Source organism: Peromyscus californicus, unplaced genomic scaffold, assembly GCF_007827085.1.
Source record: "Peromyscus californicus insignis strain IS unplaced genomic scaffold, ASM782708v3 Scaffold_22__1_contigs__length_63687245, whole genome shotgun sequence".
Taxonomy (NCBI): Eukaryota; Metazoa; Chordata; class Mammalia; order Rodentia; family Cricetidae; genus Peromyscus; species Peromyscus californicus.
The window spans coordinates 25,841,255-25,858,795 of record NW_026294525.1 but is presented as its reverse complement, the minus strand read 5'-3'; the positions used below and the strand labels follow the sequence as shown (position 1 = coordinate 25,858,795).

The 17,541-nt window shown below is 43.9% G+C and overlaps 1 protein-coding gene and 1 long non-coding RNA gene across 11 annotated transcripts in view; one reads left to right on the top strand and one right to left on the bottom strand.

The window, feature by feature from the left end:
- The window catches only part of LOC128118457 (uncharacterized), a 73,567-nt gene extending 59,741 nt beyond the window's left edge, over nucleotides 1-13,826 (bottom strand). For 5 of the 9 annotated variants that reach the window (XR_008221227.1, XR_008221228.1, XR_008221224.1 and 2 more), the window contains exons 1-3: nucleotides 13,324-13,792; nucleotides 12,256-12,354; nucleotides 7,131-7,227 (exon numbers count right to left, since the gene is read on the bottom strand). This is a non-coding gene — a long non-coding RNA (uncharacterized LOC128118457). Of the gene's footprint in view, nucleotides 1-7,130; nucleotides 7,228-12,255; nucleotides 12,355-13,323 lie in introns of all 9 variants that reach the window. The other 4 variants (XR_008221231.1, XR_008221232.1, XR_008221230.1 and 1 more) reach the window with 3 other exon arrangements.
- Nucleotides 13,827-14,196: 370 nt separating this feature from the next.
- The window catches only part of Heca (hdc homolog, cell cycle regulator), a 45,243-nt gene continuing 41,898 nt past the window's right edge, over nucleotides 14,197-17,541 (top strand). The window contains exon 1 of one of the 2 annotated variants that reach the window (XM_052751102.1): nucleotides 14,197-14,640. In XM_052751102.1, the coding sequence (XP_052607062.1) occupies nucleotides 14,346-14,640 (295 nt within the window). In that variant the 5' untranslated portion in view covers nucleotides 14,197-14,345. Of the gene's footprint in view, nucleotides 14,641-15,661; nucleotides 15,801-17,541 lie in introns of those variants that run through there. The other variant, XM_052751103.1, reaches the window with a different exon arrangement.

The following is a 17,541-nucleotide window of genomic DNA, read 5'->3' as shown; positions in this document are numbered from 1 at the left end:
ATGAAACAGAGGGTACTGCAGGTAACCTGGGGTGTCCCTTCTTGATGCCCAGCATGACCATGTGGTGAGCAGCAGGGGGTCTTGACATGTTAATAACCAGCCATTGTCCTTGCACATGGCTGGGGATCACAGTCTGAGGCTACCACCAGTGTAGCTGAAGAGGTTGTCAGATCCTTTTGAATCATTAAGATGGAAAAAATGGTCATTTTAGACGGATGATATACTCATCTTTGTGAATTATTTTAGATGTTCAGAAAGGATAAATCATATAAACAGGAAAATAAACATATGCCAAATGATATTTAGACAACTTAGTCCACTGTGGCATAACCATAACCATAATAATAATATAAAAAATAATAGAAACAAACCAGTGATGATGAGGAAAATACAGAGATATTTGATTAGGAGCAAACCATGGATCTAAACACTGGAGTTTGGAGTTTGGGTGATAGTTTGGCTGGTAAAGTGCCTGTTAGAAAATCGGGGACCTACATTTGGATCTCAGCACGCATGTAGAAGTTGGCCAGTGCAGCGTGTCTGTAAACTTAGGGCTGGGGGCGCAGACACAAATGATTCCCAGTCAGCCTACCTAACCAGTGAGCTCTGGGTTCAGTAAGAGACTTGGTTTCAAAACTATAATGTGGAGAAAGACACCAATGCTGACATCCCTGGCCTCCACTCATGCATGTCTGCACACAGATATGCACATACCTATGCAATGCATATATAAGTCACCCAATACACACGCATACTCCAAACACTGATATCTGAATATGTATACATTCTGTGTGACTTAAGTTCTTAAAGTGTATAGCAGATACTCATTCCAAATGAAATAAAGACCCAGTTATGAAAATAGTATAGAAAACTGATTTTGAAAGGAGACAAAGATGTCCTGAGGGCCTATTATATTATCTACATTTAAAGATATATTTAAATTTCTTTTAATCCCTTTTCTTTTTCCTCCACTCCTTTCTGTTCTGGTTTAGATCCTGTTTTCCCTTTCTATCAGTTGTTTTCAAATAGATAAACAAAGACGTCCAAGACCTGGTCAAGTCTACGAGTTGAAAAGGAATATAGTTCAGAAATACATCTTTACAAATGATTAAAAGATGGCAAAGGGCGTAGATCTCTCTCTCTCTCTCTCTCTCTCTCTCTGTGTGTGTGTGTGTGTGTGTGTGTGTGTGTGTGTGTGTGTGTGTGTGTGTGCGCACACGCACGTGTCCATGCAAGTCTGTGGAGGCATACTCCACAAGATCTGGAAATGCAATGCATGAAGTAGTCAAGAATGAGGTGGAGACAGGGAAGCCTGCAGCCTTTCAATCATCTTTACTAGTCTGTCAGTTAGGAACTCAGTGGATCACTGTATCTGCCCACCCAGGCAGCTGCGGCTTCCACTGCCATTTCCCCTAAGGGACTTTGTGAAAACCCTCCTGTCCCTCAGTGTCCTCACACTTTCCTATTTTTCCCTTCTCCTTTTGACCTCATCCAAGTTTATCTTTTAATTATTTGTAAAGATGTAAATGCAAAGAACCAGTATGTAGAATTAAATACTATTGTTCTTTAATAAAATCTGCTCCATGTCAATGTTTCAAAGTTGTCATTTTATCTGTGATTCTGTGTGTGGGGGGAGAAAGAGTGTAACAGGTATTCACTGTGAGACACATCTCCTCCGCCAAAGCTCCTTCCTTCTCCCCAGCCCACCTGCCTACATAAAGCTCGTTTCCTTCCCTTCCTGGTTCCCTCATACCTACCTCTCCCCCATCTCCTTCTCACTCATCACTTAATACTGTCTATATGTGTCTGTAGTACTGAAGTTGACATATGCTTTCAGCAACCAAAAAAAAAATCTTTTATGAAAAGACATACTCTTTCTAGATGAATTTTAAGTATTTGATTTTAATTACTGGGAAACACCAAGTGTTGGCCTTATATCTAAAGCTCTGCTGGTTAAAGATTTTAAACATGGTTCTGTAATCCGAGCAAAGATCCCCTTATCACCCTAAGAGAAATGTGGATGTCAGCATTTCTAAAGACTCTGCGAGAGTAAGATTTGAGATGGCTCCTCCCTCCCTGTCCATCACTCTTGTGCTCTGAATTTTCATCTGTGGAAACTTGACATTATCCCCGGTTGTCAAGTGTCAGTTCCAATCACATCACGACTGGGAGTCCTTCTGTCAGGCACCCAGCCAGCTCACAGAGGCGAGATTATTATTCATGACAGGAAAGATAGTTAGGGTCTGAAGAGGCAGGAAGTTTTTTCCCTCTCCTTTGGTGTCTGGCTGGATCCTAATGAAAAAAATACTATCTTCATAAAGTCAACATTAGAAACAGGCTATATATAGTTCACTTTTCTTTCTCTTCAAATCAAATCTTATTACCCCTACCCCATTTATTGAATAATTTAGAAAGATATGGCCTTTTATTGGACATGAGCTGTATGGATTATTTTATATTCAGAACATCCTTTTATGTTTTACTCATTTTCCTGTCTTACTAGGTAAAAACAATACCGTTGAACACATAATTTCTTTTAAAAATACAAATCAATATGGAATCAGAGTTAATATTCAAAGAACAACTTGTGTGGTCTGATTTCTGGGAACATCTGCTTAAAACTGGAAAGTCTAAACATGTACTGATGCTTTGGTCTCCCACCCCATGGTAGGCAGTCTATTTTCTTAATTTATTATAATTTATTTAGTACATTAAATACTAAGGGGGAGCTGAGACATGTGAGGCATATATCTTATCATGGAAGACCTACTTTGATTTTCCAATGTTGATACTACTCTTCAAATTGCTTCCATCTATAATAAGTATCTGGATAAAAGAGAGTTAGGTATTTGCAACTGAAGCTGCATATTTCCTTTGCAAACTGAATGCAAGTTCTCAGAATATCTCCTCAGTGATGAGTTCTGTCTGTTCCTGCTTTGAATGACAACACCGCGGTCCCGTCCCATCTGTTGGCACAGAGCCATGTGGACGGAGTGTTTATCCCACAGATCTTGTAACTTACTGTTACAGAATCACCTGTGCAAGCACAGCCCTGGAAACTTGCCTTGGCTGCACTGGCTTTGGTGACAGCCCACCAAACCTCCGCTGAGGTATACCTTAAGTAGCCTCACTCCAGTCTCCACTCTTGTAAGGATATTTCACAGGAAGTTCTTCAGTGCTCAGGTAGTGTTGCCTTCGGAGGCCCCCTAAGGGGTTTTGTTTGTTTGGCCTTGTATCAGAAATACAGGTTGGCTTTGATTTTTTCCTAAACAATTAGTGTGCTTTCATCTGATAGGATTTGTGAATTGTTTAATTAGTGACATTTCTCCCATTTCTCCCAAAACCCGAGAGCTAAATTCTTGGTGCACTGAAGCAGATCCACGCAGGTCATCCTTAGTTTTCTCACTGTGCGAGCCTCTCACTGCCTTCTCTTCCTTCCTCACTTCCAGTGGGCTTTATTTCTCACACTCTACTTCTTCTTCCTCTTCCCTTCTGGAGGTTCTTCTGAACTAAGTCCTGAGTATAAAGATATTCGCTGCCTCAGCTATGAACTCTTTGGGAGTGGACTGGGATTATTTCTTTATCACTTTGCACTTAGATCGCACAAGGATTTCATTTTATGCGTGATGAATATTCCTTAAAGGAAATTAAGTAGGCTCGCTATTATATAATTGAAAGGGACCATCTGGTGATTTGAGCAATGCTACTTTTCTCTTCCATGGTAAGGCAAAAGAAAAGACTAAATCCAAGTGTTAGCTACAGACATGAAGGGAGAAGACAGTCCTTATGTGTACTCAGGAGGACTAGATAACTCAACAAAGTTCTTTATTTGTAAACCCACTGATGCTGACCATAGTCAGCATATTCATTATATACATTATTAACTATTAATATAATAATAGTTATTATATCTTTTTGAAACTGAATCACCCTAAACTGGCCTTGAACTTCTGACCCTTCTGCCTGCCTCTACCTGGGATTACAGGCATGCACCACCATTCAGGCCACTTTCATGCCTTATAAACCAAGGAAAATAAAGATGCTTATTATTTATCTATCACAGACCTTTGTATATAATTGCCACGAGCCGAATATATGTTTCATTAAGTCTGCCTTTCTAAGTACTATGCTGAGAAACATAATTTAGAATGTTTGGCAGGGAAGGTCTGAAGTTTCCATTTTTCTCTGTCTAAAATTTAAAAACATGCTACTTAACCACTGAACTCAAAATTGCTCACTTAAACCAAAGTGATCTGGAATATTTGGCAGGGAATGCTAGACTTTCTCTTCTGTCAGACTGAAACATGAAAATGTGTCAGGAAACCATAGAACTCATTGACTTAAGCCAGAGCAGTACAAAAAAAAAAAATCTATCTACATGGGCAATGTCTTTCAGTGACAAGCTCCCCTTAGAACTTCCAAGTCTTGATTTACAATAAATAAGGTACCATGGTAACATACTATTTATTCCTTAAAGGCAAACAAACCAACATAGCAAATCCTACCTTCTTTTTCATCCTCATAGGATTTACTAGAATACCAACTTCTACCAAGTTATTTTCAGGTATTAAAACTTGGGATAAGAGGTAAATAAAATAAGATTTTGATAGGATGGTCTTTTTATGATCAGTTTTTCCATTTAATTCAGTCTGTGATCTCTTCCTTCACAGTGTCTTCCACAGTCATCCTTTTTCTCCTGTTTCCACTTCAAGCCTCGTAGGAAGAAACTCTTACGATCTCACCCTGCAATATAACACATTTACAGCCAGCCTCTGTTTCCACTTTGTGTATCACACTGACCCTGTCAGACTGTCCTTCCAACTGCTCTTTCCATCATCATGTCAGCTCTTACCTCAGAGAAACAAAGAGCCGTGGAGTGACTTCTCCGAGCTGAGCAACTGCCAACCTTGCTCCTCACAATCTCCTCCCTCTGGGCTCCCAGCTCGGTAGAGCAGGGGTATCGGTATTCAACCTTGCTCCTCACAATCTCCTCCCTCCGGGCTCCCAGCTCGGTAGAGCAGGGGTATCGGTATTCACTGCTGGGTGTCGCTTTTGATTGTCCCTTAAGGTATCTGAACTTGCACGCCACAGGACTTGGGATATAGTTTGCTTTCGGATAAAACTAAAACTATTGTGTTGTATGCTGAAACATTTTAATCTTGACCCCCCAACCAATGCTGCTTTTTGTTCACTTTTAGGGAACGGTGGCTGTTTACAGTTAAAAAAAGAAAAAAAGACAGGTAAATAGCAACGGGTAGTAAAAATAAACTTGAAACATTCCTGATAATAACAACTGTTATTTTTGAGAGCTTAGTATGTTAGCACTACACAAATGTATCTTATCTGCACAGGGGCCCAGGCCTATAATTCTAGTATTTTGGATGCTCAGGCAGGAGAATTGTGAGTTTGAAGCTGAAAATCTGTCTCAAAAACACAGACATCATCAACAACAACAAAAAAAGCTCATTGACTACCTGAACTCTAGAATAAATGTCATTATTATCCCCATTTTGTAAGTAAGTTGTCCAAGATCATATAGCTAATAAGTTAAGACTGAAATCGAGGAATCTGGCTCCATACCTTGGTTTTTAAACCACACAACTAACAACTTGAGATGGAACCTAAAATCAATGTTCAGCCTGAAGACCGAAAAATGATTGATTGCTCTAAGACAGCAGTTCTCAACCTGTGGGTCTCAACTCTTTGGGGGATCGAAAGACCCTTCCACAGGGGTTGCATATCAGATATCCTGCATATCAGACATTTATATTACAATTTATAACAGTAGCAAGATTACAGTTTTGAAGCAGCAACAAAAATAATTTTATGGTTAGGGGTCACCACAACATGAGGAACTGTATTAAAGGGTCACAGCATTAGGAAGGTTGAGAACCACTGCTCTAGAAAATAACCAATGTTCCAGACTCATGTACAGGAAGTAATTCCCTCTATTTGGAAGGGATTTTTTTTTTTTTTTTTTCTAAACAGAATGATGTTCTAGCCCAAACATGATGAAAGCAACATGCTACCTAAATAGCTCCTTCTCAATTGGTCTATTTCACAAAGAAAACCTACAGGTAACAGGGCAAAATTTTATCTCAAGGCAGATCATTCATTTCATCAATATACATTTGAAAGTGGTGTAGAATTAGTGAGGAGCGGGGTGCTTGCTATGATCCTCTTGGGAATGTTTTAAGTAAACCAAACTTGAAGATTTCAGTTGTCTGAAATAAGGGCCCAAGCCAGAAAGCCCATAAGAAACAGCCAAGGTCTCAGCATTTAAAAGGGAAGCTTCAGATAGAAATGCTACCACAATATATAAGTGGAGAACTGACCAGATGCTCAACAGAACACGGAAATATCCATGCCTAATGTTTCAAAGGTAAAGCAACAATATATCTGGGTTGTCCCATATGTTATCTAGTACTATTGCAAACCAATAGAAAAACCTGCGCCCTACCTAGATTCAATGGCTCCACGGGTTGCTGGGCTAGTATTAGTCACAATAAGAATACATACCATAGCCAACTGGGAATGGTATTAATCAGGGACCCTGATTACTATACTAATGCATATTGTGACTCTTCAAATATACAGTGTTTTTAGATTTCTTTAGCCACATAAAGGGAAGGATCTCTTCTATAATTAGTATCCCCGAGCTCTTCTTCATAGAAATTGTTCCAAATGGAAACAAAGAAGGAAAAGGGCTCTTGACAGTTAATTAATTCTACTCCTGTCAATCAGAATTAATTCCAGAAACAAGTGAAGCAGCATCCTTCGCACTTAAGAAAATGGGGATCCTTGGAGCAGACCTTTGAGACCCAACACTGCGGAACACTGACTGTGATTACTTTAAAAGTCAATAGTGCTTTGCATACAGAGGCTTAAAACACTTCAGGCAAAGATCTTTTATAACAGTTAATAATGGTTGAGATTTAATTATCTCAAATAATCAGTGATTGATTAGCTTAAGCAACAATTTCAAAATAAAGAGCCAGAATAATTTCTTACCATTTTCCTCTCCAAACTAAGCTTAAAGTCCTTGGGAATTAGTGTATTGTTGAGCTTTCTACTGCCATGATTAAATACCTGAGAAGTAAACTTAGGAGGGAAATTGGGTTCTGACTCACAGTTGCAAAGGTCGCCATTGGTAGTGTCATTCTGCTCTGCTGATATGGAGCCTGTGGTAGGGAGAGTGTGTTGGGGCATACTGTTCATCTTGTGGGGCTAGAAAGCAGAGTAAGAGAGAGAGGAGAGAGGGAGGGAGGGAGGGAGGAACAGAGATTAGATAGATAGATAGATAGATAGATAGATAGATAGATAGATAGACAGACGACAGACAGACAGACAGACAAATAGATATAGAGAAATCACAGATTTTCTGGGGCACACCACCACTAACTTCCATCAGTTAAAACTCCGTACCCTAATGTTTTACTACTTCCCAGAAGAGTCACAGGTACATGACCCAGCTTTTAGCATATGAGCTACAGGGGGTGGGGTTCAGGATGTGAAACTTAAAAAAAAAAACAACTTAGGTTATAGGTGATACTAGCATATTTATGGTAGATAGCTCCTAAGATGAGTTTTAATGGTCTACATCACCTAGTACTCATGTCCTTGCTTAATCTCCCTTTGAACTTGGACTAAACCTCATCACTTACTTTGAGAAAAGTAAAGTAATGAAAAGAACATTGGATGTTACTTCCAACATTAGGTGACCTAAGAGATTTGACTTGTGGGCCAGTGAGATCGCTCATCAGGTAAAGGTGCTTGCCACCAAGCCTAAAAACCCACGTTTGATTAATCCCCAGGACCCACAGCAGGAGAGAACCGATTCCCAAAGACTGTCTTCTGAATCCACACTTGCGCTGTAGCATGCATAGGATGCCCCCCAATAACTATTATTTGAAAAGAAAATAAACTTTTCTCAAAACCTTCAGACTGACTTTTGGCTGATTTGTCCTCACTTAATCTCTTGCTTGCTGCCTCCTCGTTATACACTTCAGGTCAGGTGGCCAGGAACTGGGGGAATTCCTGGCCAGAACCTCTTGAGGGGTTGAATCCAGTCTCTAAATGAGTATGGAAGTGATCCTTGCTCAGTTGACAACAGTACAGCCTCTGGAGAGACCTTGAGTTGAGAGGATCCAGCTAAGCCATGCCTAGGTAACTGACTCCCAGAAACTGAGAAACTCATTGGCTAGTGAGCTGTGGGGGCCTTTTCTTGGGTATCAATAGATGATGACTGTGTGAGCCCGTTCTCGGGTTCCTCGTGGCTTTAGCCAGCAGGTCTGCATAGAGAGGATGATTAGGACCACGGGCCTGAGTGCAGGTGTCTGAGATGGTCTGCACTTGGCTGTGCTGGGGGAGGTCTTTTGCTCCACCCCTTGGCATCTCTATAAATACCCTGGGGGCAGAGACAGTCAGGGTCCACTGGAGTAGGTTCCAGGCCCTCTTGAGGCTATCCTGTATTTTCTATTTGTTTATCTCCACAATCTAAATCCTTCTATCTAATATTTCCTGTTGCTCGCACTCAAGAAAACTCCGTGGAACTGTGGGGTTGGTGGGTAAATGCCCCACTGAAGATTACTGCAGTATTTGGAGAAGGCCAATGATGTCTTGCCTAAGGAAGGCCTCAAGAACAAGGTTAAATCATGCACAGAGTGCAACATTAGAAAGCCAGTGGCTTAATTGTGACAAAAAAACAGCTCTTTCATATGAAATGTAGGTGACAAAAATCTTTTGAGTTTTCATTGACACTTCAAAAGTAGATGCCCAACATTTAAGCTGTGGAAACTGATAATCTATGGTCACTGCAACATGCCCAAGTGAGAGTTACGATTTAGTGATGTCAACTGGTTTGAGATAAAAAGCAGCCTCCACATTTTTGAAAACTGTTGGAGCAACATTATCATAGTGACCATAAGCAGAGGGATTATGGCTAGTAAAGCTAATGGGAATCTACTAGCTAGCTATGGGGCCTCTAAAACTGAAGAACCAAGTAAGTAATTAAAAACATGTGAAGCCAGTGGGGTTATGTAGGTTTTCCTTCAGTTTCAGATGCACCTATTCACACAGATGTGTATATCTGCATATGTGGGTAAAGCCTAGATTTTATAATACTTATATTTCACAAAAAAATCTGCATGTAAAACTCTACATATAGAATGGGTATTTTCTGTTCTGTTCACATTTTCCAAAAATACTGATAAGGATCATATGAATTGATTCCCTGCCAACAAAAGATGACTGAGTGTTTGGAAGACATCGGGGAAGCCAGGTGTGAAGTATAGGGTGTGTGTGTCGTGAAGGAGTAGAGCGACAGTGTCCAGGGGAGGCTATTTATCATCTGTTTCTTGAAGAAAGTGTCCTCTTGGGATTACTGAGGCCTGAGACAATGCTGAAGCCGAGGTGAGACAACGCTTTGAACAAAGAAGGCTCAGAAGTTAGAGGAAACATCAAGTTTGGGTGTTATGGGGAAGAGAATTCTGACCTTGTCATAAAATCATGGAAATAATCTAAAAACTGTAACTAAGAGACTGAAGAGATTTTGAGGCAAACATTTGAGAACAATATTAGTATACTGATTGAGAACAATCTTATGGGATAACAGATTTAAAATCCCATGGCATTTAATAGTCGATGTAGTATTTGCATTATCACTCCATTAACATTCTTTTAAGGGGCTGGAGAGATGGCTCAGAAATTAAACGCACTTCTGCTTTTCCAGAGGACCAGAGTTCATTTCTTAGCACCCACGACCACCTGTAACTCTAGCTCCAGAGGATCAGATGCTCTCTTCTTGCTTTCTTAGGCCTGTACGTGCACACACACACAGCATATATTCACACAGGCACACAACACACACATATAAACATACACATACACAAAAATAGTATAAACAAATCTTAATTAAAAATAAAGCACAATAGTTGATATTCTTCAAAGAAAGCCTACAGGCACAGAGGAGGCTTTCTCCAGAAGGTACTGATCACACAGATCATATACAGTATTCAAGGCATGTTCAGTGACTTTTAGCAGATCACTGTAGCACCTTGACGTTTGTGTACATTACCACATGATCTCTAGAATTCTGAGTCCCTCTACAATCTTTTGGGCCAAGGTGTTTATTTTTTTAAATACTCAGCTTATTTCTTGTTCTATTTATAAATATAGTTAACACACTTTTCTATAGTCTAACCCTAGTCCAAATTTGGCTATCGGCAAGAGCTCAAAAGACAGACACGAAAGGTCAACAAAATTACAATATGGAAACAATGCCCTTTTATTCCAATTTAGTCCTGAAGATTTGTTCATTCTTTTTCTCAAAGGTATAAATTGCTTATCTTCAAAGGACTTGATTTATTGCTGGTTTTTTAAATATGTGCAGAGAACTGTATGATAGGGCCTATGATATTCAAGGGGAAAGGAAACATGGAATGGGGTTATAATTTTTTAAGTATATTTCAGAGCACCTGAGTTGATCAGGGAAGATAAAGATTAAAAAGTCAAATGAGATGTATACAGCACAGCAACCTGGGTAGCTTTCAGTTTTAGTTTCTTTTTCTGAAAGTATTGAAAGGGAGGGATTTGCCTCATTCTCCCTCCCTCTGTATGCAACCCCCACTCCTAGGCATGCTGGGAAAAAGGGAAAAGGCTGGGGTGTCACAATTCTGGTGAAATTTCACAGAATATGAAATGCAGAAAACAGGGTCCTTTAACATCACCTGAATTCTGTTTTGAACATCTTGACTTTAGTGTCTTGCCAGTGTAGCAATAAAACCGGAACTACGGCCTCTGTGTCAAATTTGACTAAGACTAAAATTAGGTGTGAAGGTTGAAGATGGAAATGCCCAGCTTCTCCTTCCTCCTTTTCATCTTCTTGCAGTTTGAATGAAGAGAAGGTGGCTCACACAGCTAGAACTGCAACTGCCTGGGTGTCTGTGTGCTCTGAGCCAACTGTATTTCTGCAGGGAAGTATCCAGTTCTGAAGTCTCAATTATGTAGAGGTGGCAGCAGTTGGTGTGGATCCCTGTCTGCAGGGCATGTGAACGCTAACTCTGATGAACACGGCACCACAGCAGAACGCTTATTCAAGAAGTTAATTATCTCACTTTTCCTGTACTCTAGCCTAAAACTTCATCTTCACCAATTGTAGTTGGAGTTTTCTCCAAATGATGGAACTTTTTAGTCCTCAAACACTATATGTTAAAGAAAAGTAATCTTTTAAAAGGCCTAAATGATAGCTAAGATAGATGATAGGTAGGTAGGTAGGTAGGTAGGTAGCTAGCTAGCTAGCTAGCTAGCTAGATAGAGATGTGTGTGCCAGAGACTGACATCAGATGTTCTCCTTTATTCCTCTCCACCTTATTTTTTGAGGCAGGGTCTCTTATTGAACCTGGAGCTCACTGACAGATTGGCTGGCCAGCCAGTGAGCTCCAGGGATCCACCTGTTTCTGGCTCCGCAGCTCTGGGACTATATATATGTGTCTCTGCGACCAGCTTTGACATGGATGCTGGAGATCGAATTCAGTTTCTCGGGCTGGTCCAACAAGCACTTTACCAACTTGGGGATCTCCCCAGCTAGAGAATAGATAGTTTGTGCTTATGTTTTCATGTCACAGATTCACACATCACACACACACACACACACACACACACACACATCCTGTAAGTACTCATGGAGCATTTCATAACTGTAACTTTGCTACTGTTATGAACTGTAATGCAAGTATCTGTGTTTCTGACGGTCTTAGGCAACTCCTGTGAAAGGGTCATTTGACCCCCAAAGGGGTTGTAACCCACAGGCTGAAAGCTGCTTCTCTAGACTTCTCAACACAGCCACAGTACCTTGATTCACAGCTTAGTTAATTAAAGATCACACTATAGGCTGGGCGGTGGTGGCGCACACCTTTAATCCCAGCACTCGGGAGGCAGAGGCAGGCAGATCTTTGTGAGTTCAAGGCCAGCCTGGGCTACAGATTGAGTTCTAGGAAAGATGCAAAGCTATACAGAGAAAGCCTGTCTCAAAAAACAAAACAAAACTAAACAAAACAAAAAAATCACACTATAGGAAGAGGATATTATAAAACCGAGTTAAAACAATCTTTCTTCTGTAGTAATGGATCAAGAACTCTATCTATACATTCGACAAGTTTATGTCAGTTGTTTCTTATGGTGCACAAGACAAAATCCCCTATCTATGGCAGTTTCATGTGAGGGAGACAGACAAGAAATACTTAAGCATAGGCATACCAACATAATCAGGTGTAGACAAGCGCAATTGACTGCAATGCTCTGAGAAGATGACTCCATGAGATCATGCCGAAGAAAATGAGGTATCTAAGCTGTGACCTGAAGGATGGAAGAGAGCAGATCAGAGCTTCAGAAAAGACCACCACATCAAATCTTCCCAGGAGCCCTGCGCTGTAGAAGTTTTCCTGTGGCCCACAGCCATCCGGTCCCAAGTAAACACACAGAGACTTATATTAATTACAAGCTGCTTGGTCTATGGCCCAGGCTTATTACTAACTAGCTCACTCATCCTAAATTAACCCATTTCTATGAATCTATATCTTGCCACATGTCTCGTGGCTTTGTCTGTGTGTTTACCTGTGTTCCGTTACATCTTGTGCCCCTGGCGCTCTCAGCATCTTCGACTCCACCTTTCTTCTCCCTGTATCTCTCTTGGATTTCCCATCTGGCTATAGCCTGTCTTACCATAGGCCAAAACAGCTTCTTTATTAACCAATGGTAGCAACACATATTCACAGCATACCGAGAGACCATCCCACAGTACTGTGCCCACACATCTTTTTCTTTCTATTGAAAATCGATTTTTTTCCCCCACACAATATATTCTAATATGGCTTCTCCTCCAACTCCTCCAAGGTTCTCACCACTTTCCTTCCCAGCCGAATCCACACCCTTTCTGTCTCTCATTAGAAAACAAACAAGCATCTCAATAATAACACAATAAAATGAGATAAAATGAAAACAAACAGGATAAAACACACAGAAGAAAAAAGAGCCAACGAAAAAGCACGAGAAACACATATAGACGCGCGTACACACACACACACACACACACACACACACACACACACACGTTCATATAGTCAGGAGTCCCATAAAAACAAAATCGGAAGCCATAATATATACACAAAGGACTTGTAAGGTCAAAAAAAGAAAAAGGAAAAAAAAAAGGAAATAAAAAAGAAAAAGCCCTGACAAAATTAGGAAGCAGAACCTCCAAAGATTCCATCGAGTTCGTTTTGTGTTGGCCAGCTACTGCTGGGCATGGCCATGCCCTCACACCTTCACCTGCTAATGTCTTCTTCTCAACCGGGCCTCTCTCTCTGAAGACAACTTGGTCGTCTGTGTGCACCCTGGCTCCTCCAGGCTGGCTGTGCTTGGGACAGAACCCTGGGGTCTGTCTCTCCGGTTGGTGGGTCTGCGTCCAGTGAGCTTTCCACCGAGGGATCCCCCCCACTCCGCCGCCGGAGCGCGGCTCACTGCACCGTCCAGGAACTCCCTGCATCTGTCTCCTTCCTGAACCGCAGAAGCCACTGCACGAATCACTCATCCCAAAGGTTTTCCTTTCCTGCTTGCTCGGGCCACCTGTTTGTCTTTCCAGCCCATGTCGTGTCGTAACCCTTCGTTCCAGGAAGGTCAGAAGGTCACCTGACAACTCCACCGACACTCTACCTGGCACGTCTCAGACGCGGCTGGCAGCGCCCGCGGGAAACCGGAGAGCTTCGCCCATCCCCGCTCCTCCGCACCCCCGCACCCCCCCACAACTCCCCCGGCTTGCCCCAAAGGCGCCCGGATGACGTCACCCGGGCGGCGGGCCCTGCGCCGCGGGGCGTGACGTCACGGGGGGCGGGGCGGGCCCCCCGCCGTGAGGTCACCTGGTGGGCGGGGCCGGGCTCCAGCCCCAGTGTCGTCACGGGCGGGGGGCGGGCCTGGAGCGTGTCAGCGCCGCCGAATCAAAACAAGCCCGAGACCCGCCTTTTCCCTCAGGCTCCCCGAGCCGTCTCGCTCGGCTCGGCTCGCTCGCTCGCGGGCCCGTTGCGCCCCGCGCGGCTGCGAGCCTCGGGTGGCCGCGCCGGCTCCAGGAAGGAAGCCGGCGGCGGCGGCGACGGGCGGGCGGGCGGGCGGGCGAGAGGGCGCGGCGAGCGGGATGGCGCGGCGCGGGCCGCACGGCGGGGCGGGCGCCTGAGGGAGAGCGGCCGGCCCCGCGCTCTCCGGCAGCCGCCCCCGGGGGTCGGGGGGGGGGCGCTGCCCAGCCTTCGTGGGCGCGCCGGGTCCCCGGGACACCACCCTCCCTCGATCGGACCGGGGAGATGCCCAACCCCAAGAACAGCAAAGGCGGCCGCAAAAACAAGCGCGCCAACAGCAGCGGCGACGAGCAGGAAAATGGAGCCGGGGCCTTGGCGGCGGCGGGTGCGGCGGGTGCGACGGGCGCGGCGGCCGGAGGGGCCCTGGCGGCGGCGGCGGCGGCGGCGGCGGGCTGCGGGGCGGTGTCACCCGGCGCGGGAGGCAGCCCCGGCGGCGCGGCGGGCCCCGGAGGTGCGGGCACGGGCGCCGCCAACGCCGCCGTCGCTGCGGGGGCTGCAGCCGCGGGAGACGCCAAGAACGGTAAGACTGACAAGCGGCGGCGGGGCGAGCGCCAACTTCCTCCCCGACGGGCGGGCGGGCGGGCGGGCGCGGTGGCGGGGCCCCGGGTGGCGCGGGCGGCGCGTGGACAATGCTAGTCAGGAAGTGCTCGCCCCGCCCCTCCGCCCCGCCGCGGCTGGCCCTTGGCGGTCCCCACGCGGAGCGGCGTGGCCTGGGCCGGGGGACCCCGCCGCTGGGCTTCGGGGTTCAGAGAGGGGGGGCGCCCGCGGGGGGGCTCTGCGGCCGAGCGAACGGTTCGTGCGTGCCTTGCTCCCCGTGGTGTCGGCGCGGGCGGAGTCCCCGAGTGCCCCGGGCTAGTGCGAGCCGGTGATCGAGCGAGCCAGCGAGCAAAGGGGACCAAGTTAAGAGTGATCGGACTGAAAACTTCCTGCTCACCCCCCCCCCCCCCGACCCACCCGCCTTTGCCTCCAATGAGGAAAAAGCCTCCGTTCCCAACAGATCGAGGCCTGTCGCCTTGACGGCCACAGGTGGAGAGCTTGACGCCAAGAAGTGTGCGCTCTCTCGCATGCTCGCTGTCTGTCTGTCTCTGTGTCTCTGCCTCTCGTGTGTGTGTGTGTGTGTGTGTGTGTGTGTGTGTGTGTGTGTGTGTGTGTGTGTGAGATGAGGGGAGTGTTCTTCTAATTCTCCGTCTCGCTTGAGGAAGGAAGAGAATCTGAACTTGACTTCCGTTCCCAGCCTGGAGTTTAAAAAAAAAAAGAAAAGAAAAAAAGTCCCCTGTATAATAGTTTCACATTTGTTTTCTGAAAGAAGCCTGATCGTATTGGGAGCGCCTGAACGATCCTTTCCAGGAGGGCATGTGGGTGATAGCTGAGATGTGACGGGAGTTTTCTGATACGGAGACAACAGTTTTCGTGACCTGGTGTTTGACATGTGTTCGGACAGTTTTTAAACTTTTTCCTGTCCGGCAGGGAAGAGAGTGTGTATTTTAACGGGAGTAGATGAGAATAGTTGTAATGGCTACCTCTGTCCTTGAAGACGGTTTCCAGTTGCCGAAGCCATGCTCCATATAGACCGTCTCCCTTTAAACAGGGCGCAGCACTTAGAAGAGCTCCCCAGGGCTTCCAGAGGAGACTCCAGGCTGTTGGAAGCAGCCCCCGTGGCTGTGCCCCTGCCGTTTGGAAGTAGGAAGTTTTATTTATTTATTACCAGTCGCGGACTTCCCTGTTTGTGCATGTTTGATAATACTCTTGGCTCGCCTGTGCCTGTTCTTGCTTCCCTAGCTCTAACCTTCTCTTGATGTCTGTGTGGCAGAGAGGAAGGTATTTAGATTCTGGATACTGTCGACTCTGCCTTAACCATTTCGAGCTTTGATAGCTGGAGAAAGGCCAGTTTTTCTGACCCTCAGTTTCCTCCTGTACAAACTTGATGGGGGTCCCTTAGAGGTTATTGTGCAAGACGCTTACAGTGACCCTTTACTATCAAGTTCCTGGTCCTTGTTATTTTAAAGGCTTATTATGTAAAGGTCAGTAAAGCTTGTTGCAAATAATAGATGATTGGTGAATAATAGCTATTAGTTATTCATTTAGAACTATTAATCATTTGTAGTGTTAACAGTACTGCATATTAAATAGGGACTGCGCTGGTGGTTACAAGTTAGGGCATCCTTGGTTCTCACGAAGCCTTCCTTCCCGTACTGGTTTACCGCACTCTGAAAGATTTAAGTGTTTTAAAGTGATTGAGGATGTTTTTACTTGGCAGGTGGTACCTCCTAGCTTGAAAACATGAAGCCAGTTATGATGCTCCTGTTATTCTTTTGAAGTACTAAACTGGTAAATTTAGCAGTACTGTGTATACCTGTGTAAAGCTATGTATTTCTGATTAGAACATTATTATTTTTTTTTGTTTTTGGTTTTTCGAGACAGGGTTTCTCTGTGTAGCTTTGCGCCTTTCCTGGAACTCACTTGGTAGCCCAGGCTGGCCTCGAACTCACAGAGATCTGCCTGGCTCTGCCTCCCGAGTGCTGGGATTAAAGGCGTGCGCCACCACCGCCCGACGAGAACATTATTTTATTAGACGGAAAGAGGAAGAAATGGGGCCCCACATTGCCATAACCAGAATGTCAGAAGCTGCAGATTGCAGAGCAGTGAGCTGAATTTTATGGCACACATTGTTGGTTCTAATATGGGTGATGCCTTGGTGAGTAGTTCACCTCAAGTGGAAGAACCATCCCCATGCTTCTGAAGACAGTATTATTAATGTGGGTTCTGAGGCCTGCACAAAATGAATAAAGAAACTGCAAATGCTTTTGAAATTTTATATATATATATATATATATATATATATAGATTATATGTATTTTTATAAAAAAATATATATATATATGACCAGTTAAAACTAGTAGTTGTTTCAAATTATAGAGTGGTTTTTATGTTTTGTAGATACAGGGCATATATATATATATATGTGTGTGTGTGTGTGTGTGTGTGTGTGTATGTATGTATATATACACACACACTATATAGTATGTACATGCATGTGTGTGTATATGTATATATATGTATACGTATATGCATATATATATAGTGTAGGTGTGGGAGAGAGGTGATACTTGTGAATATCTAGAGGAAGGGGCAATAGACATGTGTGAACTATTAAGAATCAACAAAGGCTTACTTTTTTCTTTTTTCTTTTTAACTCAAATAGCATACCTGTCTAGGTCAGAAAACAACTTTCTGAAGTTGATTCTCTTCTTCCATCATGTAGATTTTGGGTATTGAACTCAAGTTGTAAGGCTTTAGAGTAAATGCTCTTACCCACTGAGTCATCTCATCAGCTCAAAGACTGAATTATTTTTAAATTTTAAATTACATTAGTTTTGGACCACTTTAGTATTTCTAAGTATATTTCAAGTTTTTACTTGTG